Below are 22952 nucleotides of genomic sequence, written 5' to 3' on the forward strand. Positions count from 1 at the left end.
TAGTCAAGCAATAAGTTCAGACGCCACGCACGAGGATGACTTTCCTAGTAACACTTTTTGAAGATTATGGTCTAGCTCATAAATTTCCATGAATATTCCATTTGAGCGTCCTCTTCTGTCACCTTTTTGACCGGTTGGACTGCCTCCTCAGCTTTTCAATGGCCAACCCAAAATATAAAAAATTACGGAAACACAATATGATGTGACATGGGATGGTGTCCCATGCACACGAGACCGATAGACCTCACACAAAAATGGATTCAAGATTTTAGCTAGCAGGATTGGACTATTAAGAAAAAAAAAAAAATTCAAATAAGTATATTAATAAAAATTATAAATACATAAAATTATTATTTTTAAATACATTAAGATGCAATAATCTACTAGCAAAAACAAAATAATTTTTTTAATACTCTGTTGGTTATGTTTTTTTTTATTTATTTTAAGTTAGAGCATTCATAGTGGTGGTGCTAAAAATTTTAGTTTTTAATACCTCAAAAAACTATTTTATCTATATTACCACCTCACTTTACAATACACTCAATATCAAATGTTCTATTTTTTTTATCATTTCATTTAAAATAATATAAACAACTCATAAAAATAATAAAAGAAGTGAGAGAATTTGGGTTTTTTTAATTGAAAGAAGATATATAATCTTTATAAAATATTATATTTTATTTTTAACAACTTGCTACATTAACTAGTATTTTATACCAGTTTACTGTAGTTGCAAAAAAATTAGCTTTAACTTATCCTATAATACATGATTTTTTGGTTCTTATGGTAAATTTTTTTTTGTGCTAAAATACAATCAACATTGTGAATGTTTTTATTGTTTTTTTAAGTTTTTGGGTTGGATGGTTGCTATTTGAATTAGATTAATTAGGTTGATTAGGAAAATGGGGGCTTAAGGTTTTGGAAGGAGGCCAACTGCAAAAATATATATAATAACTATATAAAAAAATTGGACCCAAGAGGGTCTGGGCCCCCTTGAGCCCCTTCTTGGGTCCATCCCTGGCCCCACACCTCATGCGCTAGATGCATGAGACATGCCTCTTATAAGCAGGTGGACCCTACATCTCATGCGTTAGATGCGTGATGCGCTTGATGCATGAAAGACCAGCTCATATCACATTAGATTGTGTAGGGTCCACTTGCTTGTAAGAGACAGGTCTCATGCATCTAGCGCATGAGATGTGAGGCCAATGATGGACCTAGGTAGGGGCCCAACGTGGCTTGGGCCCCCTGGGTCCAATTTATTTATTTTTTTTTTTTATATAGTTATTATATAAGTGATGGTAGAAAAAAAGGAGTAAGTTTATATAAAAGTAGGGGGTAATAAAGTAAAGTCTATCATGTAAGATTATTGTGAAAAAATTTATTATAAATTTTTTAGTCCTAGAATTACTCCCCAAAAAAATCATAGTCTCTTGGAGTGTGCAATTTTCGCGACGATTATTTAGCGTTAATTATTATTAGTTTATTACGATGGAGAACCTAATGTTTTTATATATATTTTTTTTGTCTTTTAAAAAAGAAAATAAATAAAAAAGAAAAAGAAAAATATTAAAATTTTCCTCCTTACTAATTGGATAATTTAATAGCGATCAATGTTACTATCATACATTTTTTCATAATTTATTAAGGTGGTTAGTTGTGATTAAAGCAACATCATATTGACATGGACTTATCATTGATATCAATACTATTTTTAGTATGCATCAATCACAACAGCTAATATTGTCTAAATTTATTGATTATTAATTAAGAGGAACCTATACTTACACACAAAAAGTAGGATTCCTTCAGGCAAGTTAAATCATAGTTTGATTTAAAAGTCCATTTATTTTAGGAAAAATAGTTGATTTCTACAAAGGAAGAAATAATAAGAAAAAAAATTAAACTAATAAATGAAATGGGAAAAATTATTATATGAAACCTCCTACTAAATGATATATTACCTCCATAGAGAAGGGGATTCAAAGGTATTCTCTCAAATAGAACTAAGTCTAACTTCATAATATGTTGTCTTTAAGTCTGTTTGGGAACAATTTATCTAGTTAAAATTTAAAACTTTTTGCTAAAAGTATTGTATATAAAGTTAAAAACTAGCTGAAATAATATAATAAAACCCATAAATAGTACCAAGAAGTGTAATGAGACCATGAATAGTAGCAAAAATAAGTTAAATAATAAAAAAACTGTATTTTTTAGTCAATACTAAATGCAATAGTTGTCTTCTTGAATGTTGGAATTTTCGAATTCATGACTTATTCATATCCAAGTATCCAACCAACCACTTTCTCAAAAAAAAGAAAAAAAAGAAGAAAAAGAGAAAGGTATATAACCAACCACAGAAACACTTTGCCACTAGTAGAACCGTAAGGAATAACAGTTAGAATTATGACATGTTTTTTAATTAATAGAATTGTGAAAATTATTTTATATATGTATGTATGTATGCATGTATGATGGCATTTTTTAAGTAGCCAAAAACTTTGTAATTAAAATCTATTGGTAGTTTTCTAGGGTTCAAATGCCCGCCTCTTCTTTCTAAAAAAAAAAAAAATCCCTTACCTCTAAATTTAAAATTATCAAAAAAAAAAAAAAATCATGAGAGCTACAAAAAATTAATGAGAATTAAGTATAGAGAAATACTCAAATATTACGTACCTAATAACCTCACAACAAAATCCTAAATGGTAAGATAATATGGTTGCTACTTTTGGGTAAAAAAAAAAAATTTCAGTAGTGAATTTAAAGTAGAACTAATAATAACTTTTCATCTCAGATTTATTGTGAAACAATTGTCTCTTACAATTGAGTAATGCTGAGGTAGCAAATTCTTATTGATTGACATGTAAACCGACTACTTACCTAATTCTTTTTACTTTTAGCGTGTTAGTAATTTATTAAAAAAAGAAGAAGATGGTAACTTTATCATTTTCTTCATACTGATAAAGTTAAAGCTAGTGAACTATTATCTATAGCCGTTAATATAGCAAAGACAATTAGAGAGAAGTTGTGGCTGCGCGTATTAGGAATGACAATGGGTCGGGTTTGGGCTGGGTTTTTGCATACCCGGGCCCGACCCGCTGGCCAAGACCCGAAACCCGGACCTGGCCCGATTATTAATCGAATTTTTTTTCCGGGGCCCATACCCGCCCCGCCGGGCCCCACAGGCCTCGCGGGCCCTGTTTATCTTCTTGGGCCCAAATCTAGCCCAACAAAATTTTTTTTTTTGAAGCCCATTAAATTTTTTTCATAGATTCAAGCCCATTCAAGTCATTTAACATGGCCCAAATGCCAAAATTTGGCATTTAGGCCACATTATAGGGCAGCCAAATCAAACCAAATTATAAATTAATCATAAATCAATAAATCACCTGTTAATTATACATCAATAAATCACAACTAAGATTTTAAATCAACAAATCACTTAGAAAGCTACAAAATAAATCCCACAAGTCTAAGAAATTACAAAATGTTTTATCCTCCAACCAACAAATGAAAAAGACTAAGAAATTCTTACAAAATGTCTTATCCTCCATAACCGAGTTTTTATCTAGGGCGGGTTTCGAATTTTTTTATAAAACCCGGACTCAACTCGAACCCACTTCGGGTTTTTTTTAAAAACCTATGCCCGATCCTATTCTTTATTGGGCTGGGTAAAATTCAGCCCATTAAGGTCGGGTCGGGCCGGGTATCCGCAGGCCAGATCTAAATTACCATCCTTACGTTTATATCATTTATAAAAGGAAAAAAAGAAAAGAAAAAGAAAAAAAATATTGGCGCGAAGTTCGAGGATGGTTCTGGAGCAAAACTTAGGTGTGGCGTGTCGGAAACGTAGGCTTATTTATGCTTAAGCTTTATTCACCTCTCATTATAATTTTTACTAATTTTTAAGCCCTCCATTCTGTGTTTTATTTTTACTTTTGTTCAAAAATTATCGAGTATATTTTTTTCAATGTTCTTTCATTGGTCCATGTTTTGTTGGGCCCGGTTCATTGTTTGAAAAGCGAGGACACCCAGGTTCAGATACTTCTTATACTTTCCATTAGCGTACAGGCAGAGTTGTTGGAGCACGTCTCTCTGTAAGTTTTGAGAGCTTTTGATGAATTTTTGAGTCTGGGTTTTGTTGTGTTTGACATTCTGATGTTCACTTCTGTTTGTTATTGTTTCAATCACTCTCTTTACATTTTTAAGAATGAAAGAAAAAATTTTCTGGTTCTCTCTGTGTGTGTCTTGTAACTGTTCTTTTTTTTTTTTTGGGATAATGGGTGGTTGTCTTTTTGGTCTGCGAATGATGGGTAGTAGTTAAATTGCTTGGTGACTAGAGTTTATGCCTTATCCACCCCCCCCCCCCCTCTCCTTGTTTTCCCTTTAAAATTTAAATTTCTCTCTCTCTCTCTCTCTCTCTCTCTCTCTCTGTTTTCTTTTGGGTTGCTTCTGATTTTATAGGTTTTGTGGATGCCAATTGTGACTAAGTTTTCTATATTTTATAGACTCTTAATTGATGAATTTTGAATTATTGTATGCTACGTTTTGAGTTGGTAGTTAATATGAAAGGGGATGACATATTGACATATGCCTTATTTTCAAAACAAGTTTGAGGAAGTTGGATATATAGATGTTGGGCTGTGCTGATTTTTCTCTAGGGGGAGTAATTTGTGTTCAAAACATGTATTCGAGTTTCAAGATCATAGTGCTTCCCTTACTGATATTATAACTTTTTGTTTAGTTGTTACAGCTGATTTTAGCTGTTTGAATATTTTTTCTTGCTATGGATCACAATATATTGAATTTCAAAGGATGCATGAAATTGTAAAAGCTGATTCTTTTTGTGAAAGGTTAAGTTTGATCTAATTTTGAACCTTTACTAATGTTATCTGGCAGAAGTATTTTAAATGACAACTTGTATACCTGCTGGAAGTGGCAACTTGCATTATAGTGTGGCACCATGCAAGGGACAAGGTTATAGGAAAACTTGTTGGGTTTCCGGTGTAGCATTCAACCGATGCATACAGAAAGAGCTCTTGTGGTATGTGATTGGTTTAGAAATAAATTTTGTATAGAAATACTTCAATTATTCTATAAATAGTGCTAGTCTTGTAGCTCAACTGACACATCCTAATGTTTCCAATAGAGACATCCGGGGTTCAGATCCTCCACAACTGTCAAGTTATAAAAAATTATTCTATTAAAAGTGCTCAATTACATTTTTTGAGAACAACTTCCTTGTGTCTGAAAAGGCTTCTATTTGAGAATTAATTGGATCTCTTTGTACATTCTACTGTAGTTTACAGACACTTCTGCTCTTCCAGAGCACTTTGTGAGATCTAACTTTCATTTTCACTTTGACCATGTTGTTCTAGGGGAAAGAATGCCATGGATATGAATTGTTGAGAAAAGAATAATCAATTTAGTAGTTTATTTAGCATGAAAATGATACTCCAGAACAACTTGAATAGTTTTGGCAATGTAACTTTGTAGGAAATGCAAATATAATAATTGTTTAGTACAGATAGTGGTAGCTTGAACAGTTCCGTTGATTACATACCATGTCAATGCACTAGAAATTTCAATTTTGTGGCTCATACTTGTATTCTAAATGTGTAAAGAATTTTCTTTTGCATTCTTTCAGGTCATGTGGAGTATCAAAGTTTTTGCAGACCCAAAGATGTAATTATTCCAAATCTCCATTTAGTGAGAATTGGAAGTCCCTTAGAACTGTCACTTCATCATGCTTGAGAGATGGTTCCACGAAGTATTTTGATTTTGCTGTTGTTGGCAGTGGAGTTGCTGGCCTTCGCTATGCTCTTGAAGTTGCAAAGCATGGGTCTGTTGCTGTGATTACCAAGGCTGAGCCTCATGAGAGCAACACAAACTATGCTCAGGGTGGAGTTAGTGCTGTGCTCTGCCCTTCAGACTCAGTGGAGAGTCACATGCATGACACCATTGTAGCAGGGGCTTATCTATGTGATGAGGAGACCGTCAGGGTTGGTTTCTGATTTAATCATTTTAGCTTATATCATCAATTAATGAACTTTGATCTCTGTATGAAATTTATTTAATTATGATATGTCATGGGTCATACTGCCCCTTTTCTTTTATAGCTCATGAATCTCTTGATGTTCTCAATCTAGCTATAAATTAGAGGGGGATCAATCAAATTGAAACAGGATGTGTATGGTCCAGTGTCTCAGGCCCTCATTTTTCCCAACCCCATTAAAGTTATTAGAGGGAATTATAAATAATGCCCATGGTTTATATAAACTGGGAATGTCATAATTTTCCTCTGAATAAGTTTCACTTAATAAACACTTTGTTGTGAGAAAGTCAGTACTTGGAAATTTTGTACACGTTCTCTGGTTGTGTTCACTTTTTGTTTTTCTTGTCTCATTTGAATGCTAATTTCCACCGTCTCTTGCATAACTGTTGAGATTTTCCTTTTCTGTTTTTTCCTTCTTTATGTTATCCAGATTGTTTGTACAGAAGGACCTGACAGAATTAGAGAACTAATTGCTATGGGTGCCTCATTTGATCATGGGGAGGATGGAAACTTGCATCTAGCAAGGGAGGGGGGACACTCTCATCGCAGAATTGTTCATGCTGCTGATATGACCGGAAGGGAAATTGAGCGGGCTTTGTTGGAGGCAGTTGTTAATGATCCAAATATTTCTGTGTTCGAACACCATTTTGCAATTGATTTGCTAACTTGCCAGGTCACTATCTCCACCCATTCTATTTGTTGAAAAATGTTTGTTTCATATTGTATTTTACATGGTCCTATATGCTATGCTTTTGGGGATTATGATTCTAAGAAAGAAATTTTAAGCATATCTTAGGTGTGGTATTAACTTTAAGACCCTGTTTCAACATATGATCACCAATTGAATGTTCTGAAGGTCGTCTTTAGTGGTTTTGTCTATGTTGATTTGGTATTTCTAAGTGAACTTGGAGACTTCATTTTATAGGCATTCGCTAAAGTAAGTTTGTCACTGATATTGCAGGATGGTTCTGACACAGTATGTCTTGGCGTTGACACAATGAATACTGAAACACAAGAGGTGACTACAGTATTTACTGTTTAAAGTTTCTTAAATTCTATGGGGGAAGTATTTTGCCAAAAAATCAGTCTATATTCTATAACCTTTGCTTTCTTGAATTTTCAGGTTATAAGGTTTATTTCAAAGGTGACTTTACTTGCATCAGGTGGGGCTGGACATATCTATCCATCAACTACAAATCCTCCGGTACTTTATGCTTTCACACTTCTACCATAAATTGTACTTTCCATCTTCATATCTGAGAAAGAATGCTGCACACCCCCCTCCCCCCGCCCAAAAGAAAAAAGAAAGAAGAAAAATTTGGCCCTTTTTTTTTTACCACCTAATTACATCCTTTTACAAGGGAATTTCTTTCTAATCCAAAAATTCATAGTGATCAGTGTGAATTTGCATTTTATGAATTTGTGGTCCATTTTCAAATTTGACTGCAAATTCGACTATCTGTAGGGCTTATCAAAATGTCTTTAAGCAGTTGTCTGATACCTATGACCTCATAAAGGTGTTATACATTACAACAGCAAAAAAGTGTTTTGTCTGAAAGAGTTATTTAATGTTGGCTTTTTTTTTGGCTGAGAGGAAAGGGCTTTTGAAATGTCAAAAGTTTTCAAGGTAATTTATGAGAGTGGAGGAAAATACTTGACATTAGAGATATAGCTCGGCCTTTTATTAAACACCCTATTGGTAATGGACAGAAACTTTCTTGTGGCATGCCATTTGTCAACCTAATGATGCTTTGTTTCCTAAGTTTGTGTTTATGTTGCCAGCTCCATAAATGCTAAGGTTCCAATTACAATCCCTTAAGGGCAATGGCACTAGCTCCTTGGTCTTTTGGATGAGCTCAAGCTGGCATATCTTGAGTAATTTTGGCTGAGGAAGACACTGTACATTTGCTGTCATCGAATGTCAGGCAGAGTCACCTGTTACTCAGTATGGGATGAGATAAGGCCTAAAATATATGAGTTAGGTTGATGCAAACTGGTGGGGGTATAGAGCTGCTATTCCCAAGCATTCATTCATATGCTTGTTGGCAATGAAGGACAGGCTATGATGGGAACCTGTATTGTGTATATGGCAGAAGTAAGCTAGAGAGCATGACCATTTGTACTATGTGTGTTTATTCACTTGAAGTATATGGAAATTTTTTTTGATTAAGCTTGGTGGAGAAGGCTGAGTATAGATGGGATGCAGTTCTTCACTGCGGCATTAACAAGCTGCAAGGGAAAGGCTTCAAAACCACTGTGTCATGTATAGATCCAATGAATTGCTCAGGTGTTCAATGGAAGAATTCTTTAACGGAAGGGAATTTTTTGATTGATCAGAAATGATGTGAGGTATAGAGCTGTTAGTTGTAAGGATTTTGAAATTCCCTTTGTAACATGGAGTTATGTGGAAGACGTAATATCTCCTTGTCTGTTCTAAAGGAGGTGCAGCCAAAGAGTTTGCTTTTAGTTTTAGTTGGAAGGTGTTTGTTTCGTAATGTTTGCTTTGATCTAATCCAGTGTTCTTAGTGTGTGCAGCTTATTTTGCTGCTTGTTTATTTGAGCGTGCTGAAGTGATTGTATATTCTTTGTTGGTTTCTTAAAAGCTGACTCATTCATCCTAAACCAACAAAAAAAATAAAAAAAAGAAAGAAAGAAAATAGAAAACTAAAACTTAAAAATTATAATCAAATTTGAAAATGAAAATGAAAAAAGTAATATTAGAAATATAAAAAATGATCTCAACTTCAATATTTTTGAAATCATCACTTTTGTGCTCTCACTGTTGCTCTTACTTTATGTATCCTAGTTTTGAACATATTGATAATGAATACTTTGGAGGCAACTGGATGCTCTAATTTTTTAGTTTTCCTCGCAAGAAGTAGAGTGTCTGTAATTTTGTTGCTGCTGCTGCTGCTCTCTCTGTTGGCCATATTATCTCTTGGATCTCTTATTTTCTTTTGCATTTAATATTTATAATAGATACCATATTTCTGCCTATAATTGATGAAATCTGACTGCTTGGATATTAAATCACCATCTAAAAAATAAAACCTGTTTAGGCATCAGTATAATGGTCTTTTATCTGCTTCATGCCAGGTAGCCACCGGAGATGGAATGGCCATGGCCCATCGGGCCCAAGCTGTGATTTCCAATATGGAGTGAGTAATTATTTATTAATTATTGTCTGAAATGTAAAAGCTCTCTGTCATTACTGTCTTACTTGTTAGTTTTTATTTGGAAATAAAAATAAAAATTGTGGTGCTGTGTTACTTACAAGTTATAATTATGTAATAGAAGTCTGGAAGAATTTGGAAGATTCCAAACTGATATCATAATGCCTTGATTTCATGGCATTTGAAGATGCAAGGTCAACTTTCAGGATGATACCAGATGAGTTGCATTGCTCTTATTTAGGGGCCATCCCATTTTTATGATTGTGAATGAGGATTACTACTTTTCACTTGGTTGGTTAGCCCAAATGTGTAACATTTTATTATGAAAAGAATTCTTAAATTAGGATTATGCCTCTGCTCGTGTGCACATGAATCATTTTATTATTAGATCTTATTTATTGTGTATATATGCAGTGAGTAACTGAGTATGCACTTATATGCATGTATTGGTGTGAAATGGAAATAATAGTTTTTTTGGCATTATTTTGTTGCCCAGATTTGTTCAGTTCCACCCAACTGCCTTAGCTGATGAAGGCCTTCCCGTCACACCAACCAAGTCTCGAGAGAATGCGTTTCTCATCACTGAAGCTGTTAGGGGTGATGGAGGCATTCTGTATAATTTAAGCATGGAAAGGTTCATGCCCTTGTATGATGAGAGAGCAGAGCTTGCTCCCAGGGATGTTGTGGCAAGAAGTATAGATGACCAGCTTAAAAAGCGGCATGAGAAGTATGTGCTACTTGATATAAGTCACAAGCCTAGGAAAAAGATTCTCTCACACTTCCCCAACATTGCTGCTGAGTGCCTACAGTATGGCCTGGACATAACCTACCAGCCAATTCCAGTGGTTCCTGCTGCCCATTACATGTGTGGGGGTGTCCGTGCTGGGCTCCAGGGGGAGACAAATGTGCGGGGCTTGTATGTGGCAGGTGAGGTCGCATGCACAGGTTTGCATGGAGCAAATAGGCTTGCTAGCAACTCATTGCTTGAAGCACTGGTTTTTGCAAGAAGAGCTGTTCAGCCCTCAATTGATCACATGAAGAGCTCTAAATATGACCTTGGTACTTCAATTTGGTGGTCTAGACCGGTTGTTCCTTTTTCACTTGGGAGTGAAGCTATGGAAAAAATTTTATTAATGACAAGGAAAGTAAGGAGGGAATTGCAATCAATCATGTGGGAATACGTGGGAATTGTTCGGTCCACAACATGGCTGCAATTTGCTGAGCAAAAGATTGGTGAGTTGGAGGCTAAATGGGAGGAATACTTGTTCCAACAAGGGTGGGAGCCAACAATGGTGGGGCTTGAGGCTTGTGAAATGAGGAACCTCTTCTGTTGTGCAAAGCTGGTGGTGAGCAGTGCCCTTGCTAGGCATGAAAGCCGTGGGCTTCACTACACAATTGATTTTCCTAATCTGGAGGAAAGTAAGAGGCTGCCAACAGTGATTTTGCCTGGTTCATCAGTAAAGGGCACATGGAGTTCACGACAACTACACAAGCAGCCCCTGTAGTACACAGTTCAGCCTTGCTGGCAATATTTGTATTTACAGGTCTTTTACCTTTACATTTGAAAAGCCAACACTGAGGCTGGGGTGGAAGTGTGTCTTACAGCATTAGTTGTTGGCTTCCAATTTGTTTTACATATTATTACTGAGTTCAATTTTTTTGTGAATAAAACAAAATTGTATTTAGAATAGTTTCAAAATGATTATGTTATAGTTGCCCAATTTATTTATTTATTATAATGGGAAAAAATGCTTGTTTTTATTGTTTATTAGGCCTAGCTATAATCAGCAGCATTAAAATGAAATATCTTTTACATTTAATGGATTTTTAGGTGTCAACTTCTCTGCATAGGTTCATATTTGTTCTAATTAACTTCAGGATGCCTTTACTCAGGGCAAGGATAAGGCGTTAGTTTCTGTTCATTACTGCTAATCTTACATTATAGATGATACTAATAATTGATAGTCCTTGTGCGAGTGATTATTAAATACTTCAGGTGTATAATAATGTTGTATTCCTTTCTCTCACATAATGGTGGGATCTTACTAGTTAAATTCATGGTGAGACATATCATTTATGTAAGGGGAGAGAGTATGACATTATTGTATTCTGAGAATATCTAATAATTTTCTATGGTAGTGCAAATGTAAGCATGGTAGCATTATAATTTTCATAGAAACTTGGCTCCAATCATTTTTGAATACGATCTAGTTAACGAAATATGAAAAAGAGAGAAAAAAGGGTATAAAATTGTGATTCCATGTGATAATCTCATATGATTAATAGGTTACAATGAGCACTTTTTACCTCAAAATTCTGTCTTAACCTTTAAAAAGAGACTACAAACTTTCTACATTAGCAAGAAAATTGAAAAGTTTTGGACACCTCCAATTTCACAACTTGTTCGGATGGAAATGGAGAAGAAGGGAGTAGAGAGGAGGTAGGGGTGTGCAAGGGTCGGGTTGGGTTAGGTTGAGATGATTTTTTGACCCAACCCACCATGGTGGGTCAAAAAAAATTTAACCCATCACATAAGTCCAATCCAACCCAACCCACATGGGTCGGGTTGAACCCATGGGTTGGACAAATTTATTATTATTATTAAATTGAGTAGAAAAAAATATGAATATAAATATATTAAAAAAACCTAAAGATTAGTATCAATATAACTCTTTAAAGGCAAACAACACTAATGACTAAATAATAATAGTAATTTACTAGGGTTTGTGTGAACTAATTGACTTTTATATAAGAACAAACATATTGCAGGGAAAGTAAAAGCTGGTGAGTGAAAAGTCTACTATAGTGGCTTTGTTTGAAAAGTCCACAATAGTGGCTATGCTTAAAGTTGTATTTGACAATTTTTTTAAATATATATATATATATATATATATATATATATATATATGTTTATATACATATATCTAGTCATCCCATCCATCTCTTCCTTGGCTTTGTTTAAACTAGAACATTTATCCTTGACTAAGTAAGAGTTATTTATCCTTGACTAAGTAAGAGTTATTTACCCTTCTTTTAGAAGGCCTCATTGAACTCACAACTTCTCCATGGGCGTGTGAAGCTTTCTATGTTAACAAGCATGTTGAACAAGTCCAAGGAAAGCTTAGATTGGTAATTAATTACCAAGATCTTAATCATTTCCTTGCAAATGACAAGTTCCCTTTGCCAAACAAAAGTGCCCTCTTCCAACATCTTTCCCATGCTAAGGTATTTTCAAAGTTTGATCTCAAGGCAGGATTCTGGCAATTAGGAATTCATCCAGAAGAAGGGTACAAGACAACTTTTTGTATCCCAGACCACCATTACCAATGGACAGTAATGCCTTTGGTCTTAAAAATGCTCCATCTCAATTCCAAAATGCAATGGTAACGCTGTTCCAACTGCTTTTGTCAAATGCATTGATCTATGTAGATGATATTCTCCTATTTTCAAAAGAGCAACATTTCATCAGTAAGTATTCTTCTCTTGTCACTTCTGTGTAATGTATTTTCTATAGTGTCTTAATAATATACGCTATTAATAACTTTCCACGATCTTCTTACACTCCCATTATCTGTTTATTTGCTTGTCCCTCTACTGTCCCTCTACTTTCTTATATAATTGGTATCAGAGCATAGTAACCAGTTTCACTCTCCTTTGATCAGTATATTTTGATTTTTGTCCTGATTAGTATGCTTTGTGATTTACAGTTGCCATAATATGTGGATCCTCTGTATTTATCACATCAGAACACTGGATTTGATAATCAAGTAGAAAGTTTGACCAGTTCAACATTCCAACATTCCAACAAGTGAGAAAGAAAATTTTATCACCCTTACCCTCCCCCGAGAGTTTGTAATCCCATAGCAAAAATAAGGATACACCCACCTTCATTTTGGTGCAGTCCGATTGACACTCACCTTTCATGGCAGAAAAGGACTCCCTATAGCTTCTAGAATTTCTCTTCTTGATTCTAGATTTTTGGAATACCATAATGCAGTCATAGGAACTGTCCAAACCACTCTTAATGCAGGAATAGTCTTTGTCACCCTCTTTCCCAACTTTAACATGTCTCTTAAAGACCCTCACCTTTGTGATGCTCTTAAAGTTCAAGTTTAGATCACAGGAGCTTCACAAGTGCATGATACTTTTGTAGCCACACTCCATTATCAGTTTGCCTATAGATTCCAAAATCATGCTTTTGACATAGCTATACCAGAAATAGCCTAGTCTAATGATGCTCTTTAAATCCAAGTTGACCTAAGCATGACACTTATATGCACATTTGTTCCAAGATAGTTGAATAAAGAGCAGATGACAAAACTCTTTCCAGAATCATGGATCGCAAAATATGAGAATTTTCATCAGGCGGCTTAGCCAATCCAGTCCAACACTCCTTTCTTCATCAAAAAAGAAAGTGGTGAAGTTGAAGTTAGGTTTTTAGCAGCCACACTAGAAAAGGATGAAGTAATAGTCTTTCCTACTTAAATGGCTATGATCCAGCCAGTTTCATATGAAGGTCTTGAGGGCCTTCAAATCAAAGCATTTCGAGAATATGGAAACCCTTGTTATGAAGGAAAATCATCCTCTGGCCATATGTGGTGGGATGTTTGTGATTGCGCTAATTGTTAAGAAGGCGAAGTTTTTAAAAAGCAGACAAGACGAAAGAAAAAGTCTTCCTAGCAGCTTCTCAAAGAAAGATATGAGGTAGGAGATCTAGAAGTTGACCTCCTTGGAGAACCCTCTGGAAAGTTTGATTACTATGTCCTCTATCCCAATACCAGAAAGAAAAATCCTCCTTCCCCCTCCCCATGCAGAGAAAATCATGATCAAAACCAACAAAATCAGAAACCTCCACTAATCCCATATTACTAGAAAGTCCTTCCCCATACCAAAATGTCAACCCAAGCCTCCCAGTCAAACCTATACACTAAAAATCTTACTTTGTTATATGTTTGACCATGCTTCACCTTTCTATTCACAAAATTTTCCTCCTGTTGAAAGTTTTGACCATCCACAAGCCAACGTTAAACATGTTTGGAAAATCAAAAATCCTGTTGGAATCAATCTAGATGGATCCAAGAAACAAGTTTCTTCGGTTGAAGCAGCTCTAAATTGGTAGGCAAGAAATGCTGTTGCACAAAACCAGGTCATTTCAAAGATCCTTGATAATCAACAAAAGATGACTGAAGCAGTAACTCATATCTTCTTATCCTCTGAATGTAAAATATTTTTGTAAATTATTGCCTATAAATAGGCCTCTTGTATCCTTAGAACGGTAGAGCTAGCAAGTGAAAGAAAGCCTTATGTAATATTTCCCAGTTTGTTATATGTCTTACAGTCCTGTAAAAAACTTGTTGAATCTAATAATATCTCTAAATTTGTTGTATCTTGTTCTGCGTTCCATTCCATACTTTTATGTTATTTTCTATAGTGTCTTAATAATAAACGCTATTAATAACTTTCCATGATCTTTTTATACTCCCATTGTCTGTTTATTTGCTTGTCCCTTTACTTTCTTATATAATTGGTATCAGAGCCAGGTTTATATCTACTTCTTTAAGGCTAAGTTTGTTTTGACTTAAAATTATTTTACCCCAATTTTGAGTGTTTGATGCGACTAAAAATGCTGGTTAACTTGGACATATTTTTCCACTTTAACTTAAAATTTTGGCTCATGAGGCATAAAATGTTTTACGCTTAGGCTCACGTGTAAAACAACTTACATTTCTTCTTCAACATCGCCTGAGCCCTCCCATCCTCACATATTGGGATTGGCTATAACGATCGAGATTGGACTGCTGATGACGAGATCGAACCGCCACGAGAGAGAGAGAGAGAGAGAGAGAGAGAGAGAGAGAATCGCTGCAACCCACCCATGGCTAGAGGACAGCTGTGATCCACCTCTCTCTCTTTACTCTCAGTTTTATGCATTTATTTTTTGACATTCAGAGGACTCTGGGTATATTTTTTAAAATTATAGTGAATTTGTTTAGATTTTGTGGGTTATTCTATTGGTATGGTAAATTTTGTGTTCATCAACTTTTTTATTTTCTTTACAAGCCAAACGCAACATTTACAAGAACACAATTAGATACTAGAAAACAAATTGTTTTCTCTACAATATTTTTAGCTGAAAATATTTGGCAGTCAAAATATATTACATCAAAACAAATGCAGTCCAAAATTAGCAAAAGATGATCTTAATTATCATTTTATATGACCATTCATCTCTCCTCTTCTCCCCTACTTAATTTTCAACATCCAAATAAAGAAGAAGAGGAATATCTTATTTTTAGAATATCCAAACAAGGGGATGGAAAGTTCAGGGATCAAATGGCAAGTTTTAATGTTTTGAGAAATCAAAGTAGGACAACAAAGTTAGGCTGAAATGTACTACTTAGTTTTGCCAAAAGTAGGGGGGGGGGGGGGGTTTATGTATTTATTTATTTTTTGAGATGGTACAATTTCTTTATGGTCGTCATCATCATCGTCATCAATTCTACTCCTCACCAAAGAAAAACAAGGCCACATATTAGATGGACTTGCGGAACACCCATGCGAAATTAAATTTCAAAGGACTACCATTTCTTGTGTTGTCCCTACGTATCATTTCTAACATAGAAAATATGTCTCCTTCCTTAATGTGATAGGGTGCTTTATGGGCCTGGGACACGGGTCCAACTGTTCCCTACTATTTCTCATGTGAGAGATACATCATACATCTATATTATATGTAACAAGGACCACCTCAAGCTAAAATTGATTGTTAAGGGACTTAAATCGCTTTTCTACTTTAGTTCCATTCCTTACTGATCGATGAGACGGTATTATTTGTAGCCGTTACATTCGTATCTCTCTTACATAAAGGTGGATAATATATTTATAGGGTCTATACCTAAGAGAGATGTTACATAAAACTATTAATCACAATAATAATAAGTCCAGTTAAGGAAAGTGCAGTATGAGATCGTTTAATGCGAAAATCCTGATTCCAAGATTTGTCGGTGACTAATGACACGTGAATTAAGAAAACAACAAAATACGCCACTCATTCTTGACCACATAGTAAGTGAAAACAAACAAGTATGTGAGTGCATACTTTTTGATAGGATGTTGCAAGGAAAACCATGGACTCAATGAGGCTTATCTGTGTGTTGGTGCTATTGGTTGTGAGCCTGGTGAGATTTCCAGCATTGGTGGTGGGTGGTGGTGGTCTAAGATGTGATTTTCCAGCTATATACAACTTTGGGGACTCAAACTCAGACACAGGAGGCATTTCGGCAGCTTTGTCAGAGATTCATACACCCAATGGTGAAACCTTCTTTGGACACCCTTCAGGAAGGGGTTGTGATGGTCGACTCATCATTGATTTTATAGGTAAGTAAGGTAGTAAAGCTTCCTCCTTTTTTGTTGCATCAATAAATTGCATGTAGATAGAAAGTTCATACAAATTGTACATGTTAATGTGCTATACTGTTACTAATCATTGTACTGTATTGTCTTGTCATGCTTCATAGCTATGATCATTGATCAATTCTGACATCTTAATGTTACAACTAGTCCTCCCAATTCAAAGGGGTTTAAGACTTAACTGAATTGAGTTGATCTGCTATATGTTAGTGCAGCTAAGGAGCTGAAGTTGCCGTACCTGAGTGCATACTTGGACTCACTAGGTACAAATTTTAGGCATGGTGCAAATTTTGCAACTGGTGGTTCATCAATTCGTCCAGGTGGTTATAGTCCATTCCATCTTGGCATTCAAACATCCCAGTTCATACAATTCAAATCTCGTACAACTGCTCTATATAATCAACTCAGCCCCAACAGTAGTGAGTTTCTCTAGCCCTCTCGCACTGACTGGTTCTTGTGTGCTAAAGATGGTGGGAAACACAATTTTGTGGGTACTAAACGCTTACTAACAATGAACATTGAATTGGTAAATTTTGGCACCAGGAGAGACCCCACTACTTAAAACAAGGCTCTCAAGGCCGAAGGACTTCTCAAAGGCTATTTACACATTTGATATTGGACAGAACGATCTTGCTTTTGGTTTTCAACACACAACAATAGAAGAAGTTCAATTATCCATTCCTAATATCTTAAGCCAGTGGTCCCAAGCAGTGCATGTAAGCAACTGATGAGTGTGATTGAAAAACTTGTGTACTAATTGATAATTCTAACATTTTTTATGGCTCATGTTTTAGCTATTATACAAAGAAGGTGCAAGAGTATTTTGGGTACATAATACTGGCCCAATTGGTTGCTTGCCATATAATGTTATATACCAATCAAAGTCAGGTCTGGACCAGATTGGGTGTGTGAAGCCTCAGAATGAGGTAGCTCAGGAGTTTAACAGGCAGCTTAAGGACATGGTGTATCAGCTGAGGGCACAGCTTCCTAATGCAGCATTTACATATGTTGATGTGTATTCAGCTAAATATGCTCTCATTAGCAATGCAAAGAATGAAGGTAATCTTAATTTATTTTACAAACATAAGTGTGAGCTTTTATGCACTGCTTGCGACCTTTTATTTGGCCTGTTCGGATATGGTCACGAATGGGTGGCGGTGGGATAGTGATCCACTGAACATTGCAATATACCATGTTTCTAATCTTAGCTGTTTGGTGATGACAGGTTTTGTTGATCCATTTGAGTTCTGCTGTGGGAGTTTCTATGGGTACCATATTAATTGTGGGCAGAAAGCCACAGTTAATGGAACAGTATACGGTAACCCATGCCACAATCCATCAATGCACATTAGCTGGGATGGCATACACTACTCTGATGCAGCTAACCTATGGATCGCAAAGAGAATTCTCAATGGTTCCTTATCTGATCCACCAGTTTCAATTGGGGAGGCTTGTTATCATCCAAATAATTTGTAAGCACATTGCAGTATGTTAATGACAGTTGGTCAATTTCTTAGAAATGGTTAGGAGTAAGATTTTCACCATCATAAATGTTGGTGATGTTGAACATGTAGCATTCATCAAGTGAGCCGTGTCTCAATCATTATGTCTTTCTGGACAATCTGTATATGTTGTGTCAAACGTTTGCTCTTTGATAACTTGATGTTGCAATTAAGATAACATTTAACTTCAATATGCTACAAATGGCTAGGTTTTCCATCCATATAAGTTTGACTAGATTTTAATATACTTCTTTTTCCATCCATAAGTTTAGCTATTTGGTATAAGGTGCTACGTCCACAACATTTTTACAACATTTTTACAACAAATCATAGGTGGTTAGTTGTTATTGGTTCAAATTTGAACCTAACACTAAGATTACTTTTTTGCCCCAACAATAACAACCAGTAACATCCTGCCACTTAGGATTTGTTGTAAAAATGTTGTAAAAATGTTGTGGACATATCATTTCTCATTTGGTATTACAAAAATCTACTTTATTTATTTTACTTTTTCACTTTACAAAACACCCAATATCAGTAGTTTTATTTCAACTTTCAACACAATAAAATAATATAAACAACACTACAAAATAATATTTCCACTATAATAAACAACCATTACAACCACTATTGCAGTGGATTTGACTTTCTATTTGAACACACTAACACACAAATTTGTATAAAAAAAAAAATCAAAAAATTCACAAAATTCCAATTTGCAAAACCCATAAAACAACCCAACATATCAAATCTAAAAACTAAAGAGAGCTGAGAGTCATTAGCGAAAAGTAGCATCCAAGGAAGAGAGGCAAAAAAAAAAAAAAAAAAAGATGAAGAAGAAGAAGAAGAAAAAAACAGGGAGAAAGAAGGAAAAAAAACAAAAAGATGAGAGAAAGAGAGCTGGAAGTAATAAAATAAAATTTTTTCCTAAAGTGCATATAGTTGTACACTGCAGCAAGAAGCTAAAAATTTTTAGTTATGACACCACTGTTGCAGCATGCTTTTTAGTATTAGTGGTGCTAAAAATAGCAATGTGACTTTTTAGCATCACCAATACTAGCAATGCAAAAGAATGAAGGTAAATCTTAATTTATTTTACAAACATAAGTGGAAGATTTATGCACCGCTTTAAAACTTTTTTTTTTAATTGACTTTTGTTTTCCACCATTTTCAAAGGACCACCATTTATCACTCAGAAAAAGAAAATATATGTTTCCTTCCTAAAAGTGTGCACGTATCAAGTGAATTAACTGTTGGCAACAGCTAATCATATTCATGCTTCAACGCTAGTTATAAAACACCAAAATTTTTAATACAGCTAAAAAAAAAACAAAAATCCAGGTTGAGACTTGAGAATATGAAATTATTTGTTGTAATACTATGCTTCTACAGAAAATTTGAGCTTAGCCGTATAAAGTATAAACCCAAGCCCAACCCAAATCCTGGACCTGGAGGCCCAGTATTGTGCACTTCAGTTACAACTTACAATGGCAAACCAGCCCATAAAAATCTAAAACCAACCGAAGCCGGTTTCGGTTCAGTCGGTCCGCCTGTGTAGCGGTGTGGCTCACACTCGACTCTAGTTGAAACATGAAATTACTATTTGGGAGTGCCAGCTAGCATTGGACCATGCTTCTGGAGATTAGCTTCTGTTTTAATGTTCCGGTGAAGATCATCATCAACTGTCCAAATGCGCTACAGGATGTTACAAAGCATCCCTAGTCCCTACTATTTCTCATGTGATAGATATATTACATGTAACAAGGACCACCTCAAGCTAAAATTGGTTGGCAAGGGGCTTATCTCTTTTCTACTTGCTTAATTTGTTGCATTACTTAATGAGGTGGTATATATTATTATCTTATTCTTATGGGGTCTACCTCGATGTGAGAGAGATGTTACATAGATATGTTAAACAAAATAAAATATGGTTTAGTTTAGAGAATGTAGCATCAATCTCTATAGTTAAAAGATATCTCATGTATTGAATAAATGCATTATATCACTTGTAGCATAGAGGTTTACTATAGACTTTATACACTGTGAGAAGAAAGATGTAATATATTTGATGAATAACATGATTATTGTTCCATAGGTCTGTGCCGCCTAACAAATGCCACAGGTCAAAATCTGTCGAGTCTTGATTCCAAAATTTATCGGTGACTATGACAAAGTGAATTAAGAAAACAACAATAAAGATTGAAGGTTATCAGAAAAAAGAAAAGAAAACAACAAAATCTGCCAGGCACTTTTGTCCTCATAGTGAAGTGAAAACAAACAAGTATGTGAGTGCACACTTTTTGATAGGACAATGTTGCTAGGAAAACCATGGACTCAATGAGGGTATGCTGTGTGTTGGTGCTATTGATTGTGAGCTTGGTAAGGCATCCAGCATTGGTGGTGGGTGGTGGTGGTCTAAGAAGATGTGATTTTCCAGCTATATACAACTTTGGGGACTCAAACTCAGACACAGGAGGCATTTCAGCAGCTTTGTCAGAGATTCATGCGCCCAATGGTGAAACCTTCTTTGAACACCCTTCAGGAAGGGCGTGTGATGGTCGACTCATCATTGATTTTATAGGTAACTAGGGTAGTAAAGCTTCCTACTTTTTTTGTTGAATCAATAAATTGAATGTAAATAGAAAGTTCACACAAATTTTACATGTTAACTAACGTGCCATACTTTTACTAATCATTGTATTGTCTTGTCATGCTTCATAGCTATGATCATTGATCAATTCTGACATCTTAATGTTACAACTAGCTCTCCCAATTTAATGGGGTTTAAGACTTAATTGAATTTAGTTGAGTTGCTAGATTTTAATGCAGCTAAGGAGCTGAAGTTACCTTACCTGAGCGCATACTTGGACTCACTTGGTACAAATTTTAGGCATGGTGCAAATTTTGCAACAGGAGGTTCATCAATTCGTCCAGGTGGTTATAGTCCATTCCATCTTGGCATTCAAACATCCCAGTTCATACGATTCAAATCTCGTACAACTGCTCTATATAATCAACTCAGCCCCAACAGTAGTGAGTCTCTCTAGCCCTCTCTCACTGACTGGTTCTTGTGTGCTAAAGATGGTGGGAAACAACATTTTGTGGGTACTGAACGCTTACTAACAATGAAAATTGAATTGGTAAATTTTGGCACCAGGAGAGACCCCACTACTTAAAACGAGGCTCTCAAGGCCTAAGGACTTCTCAAAGGCTATTTACACATTTGATATTGGACAGAACGATCTTGGTTTTGGTTTTCAATACACAACAATAGAAGAAGTTCGACTGTCCATTCCTAATATCTTAAGCCAGTGGTCCCAAGCAGTTCATGTAAGCAACTGATGAGTGTGATTGAACAACTTGTGTACTAATTGATAATTCTAACATTTTTTATGGCTCATGTTTTAGCTATTATACAAGGAAGGTGCAAGAGTATTTTGGGTACATAATACTGGCCCAATTGGTTGCTTGCCATATAGTGTTATATACCAATCAAAGTCCGGTAATCTGGACCAGATTGGGTGTGTGAAGCCTCAGAATGAGGTAGCTCAGGAGTTTAACAGGCAGCTTAAGGACATGGTATTTCAGCTGAGGGCACAGCTTCCTATTGCAGCATTTACATATGTTGATGTGTATTCAGCTAAATATGCTCTCATTAGCAATGCAAAGAATGAAGGTAATCTCAATTTATTATACAAACATAAGTGGGAGCTTTATGCATTGTTTACAACCTTTTATTTGGCCTGTTCGGATATGGCAACATTAAAATGGGTGGCTGTGGGATAGTGATCCACTGAACATTGCAATATACTATGTTTCTAATCTTAGCTGTTTGGTGATGACAGGTTTTGTTGATCCATTTGAGTTCTGCTGTGGGAGTTTCTATGGGTACCATATTGATTGTGGGAAGAAAGCCACCGTTAATGGAACAATATATGGTAACCCATGCCACAATCCATCAATGCACATTAGCTGGGATGGCATACACTACTCTGATGCTGCTAACCTATGGATTGCAAAGAGAATTCTCAATGGTTCCTTATCTGATCCACCAGTTTCAATTGGGGAGGCTTGTTATCATCCAAATCATTTGTAAACACATTGCAGTTTGTTAATGGCAGTTGCTCAATTTCTTAGAAATGGTTAGGAGCAAGATTTTCACCATCATGAATGTTGGTGATGTTGAACATGTGGCATTCATCAAGTGAGCTATGTCTCAATCATTATCATGTATCTTTCTGGACAATCTGAATATGTTGTGTCAATCTTTTGCTCTTTGATAACTTAATGTTGCAGTTAAGAAAACATTTAAGACTTCTAATATGCTACAAATGGCTAGGTTTTCCATCCATATAAGTCTGACTAGATTTTTAAATTTTAATATGCTTCTTTCAGGCTTTTTTTCCCCTTCTTTTTTTAAATATTATATATATTTAAAACTGTTTCATTCTATTTTGTGCTAAAATTGGTTGACTAGTTGAGATTGGTAAAACATAAATTTTATATAACCCTATCAATATCACTTATATTATTTTTATTGTACACCAATTACAACATGTCACCTTAACAGTTGTGAAAAATTGTGTTTCTTTTTTGTGGTCCATAGACTTTTTGAAACTTTGAAATCATTTCTTCCACTATTAGAGCAAGTTAAAAAAGCTGCATTTTTGGGACCAAAGGGAAGGGCAAGGATGCTTATGTATGGCATTTGATTTTAGTTATGGGATGATGGGAATGTTTACAGATGTTCTTTCACCTCAGGACAATTGCAGTCCAACTACAACTATAAATGTTTAAAGTCTGGAAGCAATA

At 35.3% G+C, this 22952-nt stretch overlaps 3 protein-coding genes and 1 long non-coding RNA gene across 8 annotated transcripts; 3 read left to right on the top strand and 1 right to left on the bottom strand.

Moving 5' to 3' along the window:
* Positions 1-3897: 3897 nt before the first annotated feature.
* LOC142609854 (L-aspartate oxidase 2-a, chloroplastic) lies at positions 3898-10989 on the top strand. 4 transcript variants are annotated; one of them, XM_075781590.1, is made up of 9 exons: positions 3961-4097; positions 4900-5044; positions 5648-5685; positions 5798-6002; positions 6486-6728; positions 7017-7073; positions 7179-7259; positions 9152-9213; positions 9725-10989. In XM_075781590.1, exons 2-9 carry the CDS (start codon positions 5021-5023, stop codon positions 10731-10733), a joined length of 1719 nt encoding a protein of 572 aa, XP_075637705.1. In that variant the 5' UTR covers positions 3961-4097; positions 4900-5020; the 3' UTR covers positions 10734-10989. The 4 variants fall into 4 exon arrangements, with proteins under 4 accessions (XP_075637691.1, XP_075637705.1, XP_075637713.1 ...); XM_075781598.1 differs by having other exon boundaries at positions 3978-4097; positions 4903-5044; XM_075781576.1 differs by having other exon boundaries at positions 3898-4097; positions 5648-6002.
* Positions 10990-16264: 5275 nt separating this feature from the next.
* LOC142609893 (GDSL esterase/lipase At3g27950-like) lies at positions 16265-18296 on the top strand. Its single transcript, XM_075781624.1, has 5 exons — positions 16265-16605; positions 16854-17057; positions 17182-17354; positions 17433-17697; positions 17864-18296. Exons 1-5 carry the CDS (start codon positions 16356-16358, stop codon positions 18112-18114), a joined length of 1143 nt encoding a protein of 380 aa, XP_075637739.1. The 5' UTR covers positions 16265-16355; the 3' UTR covers positions 18115-18296.
* On the bottom strand, positions 18243-18644 carry LOC142609903 (uncharacterized). Its single transcript, XR_012839719.1, has 2 exons — positions 18451-18644; positions 18243-18325 (listed from the first exon to the last, which is right to left on the bottom strand). It is a non-coding gene; the product is annotated as an uncharacterized LOC142609903 (long non-coding RNA).
* Positions 18645-20391: 1747 nt separating this feature from the next.
* Positions 20392-22405, top strand: LOC142609877 (GDSL esterase/lipase At3g27950-like). 2 transcript variants are annotated; one of them, XM_075781604.1, is made up of 5 exons: positions 20392-20721; positions 20958-21173; positions 21298-21470; positions 21549-21816; positions 21986-22405. In XM_075781604.1, the coding sequence occupies exons 1-5, from the start codon at positions 20469-20471 to the stop codon at positions 22234-22236; spliced, it is 1161 nt and encodes a 386-aa protein (XP_075637719.1). In that variant the 5' UTR covers positions 20392-20468; the 3' UTR covers positions 22237-22405. The 2 variants fall into 2 exon arrangements, with proteins under 2 accessions (XP_075637719.1, XP_075637728.1); XM_075781613.1 differs by having other exon boundaries at positions 20393-20721; positions 20970-21173.
* Positions 22406-22952: the final 547 nt, after the last annotated feature.

The sequence above is a fragment of the Castanea sativa genome, chromosome 1 (genome assembly GCF_040712315.1).
Source record: "Castanea sativa cultivar Marrone di Chiusa Pesio chromosome 1, ASM4071231v1".
NCBI lineage: Eukaryota > Viridiplantae > Streptophyta > Magnoliopsida > Fagales > Fagaceae > Castanea > Castanea sativa.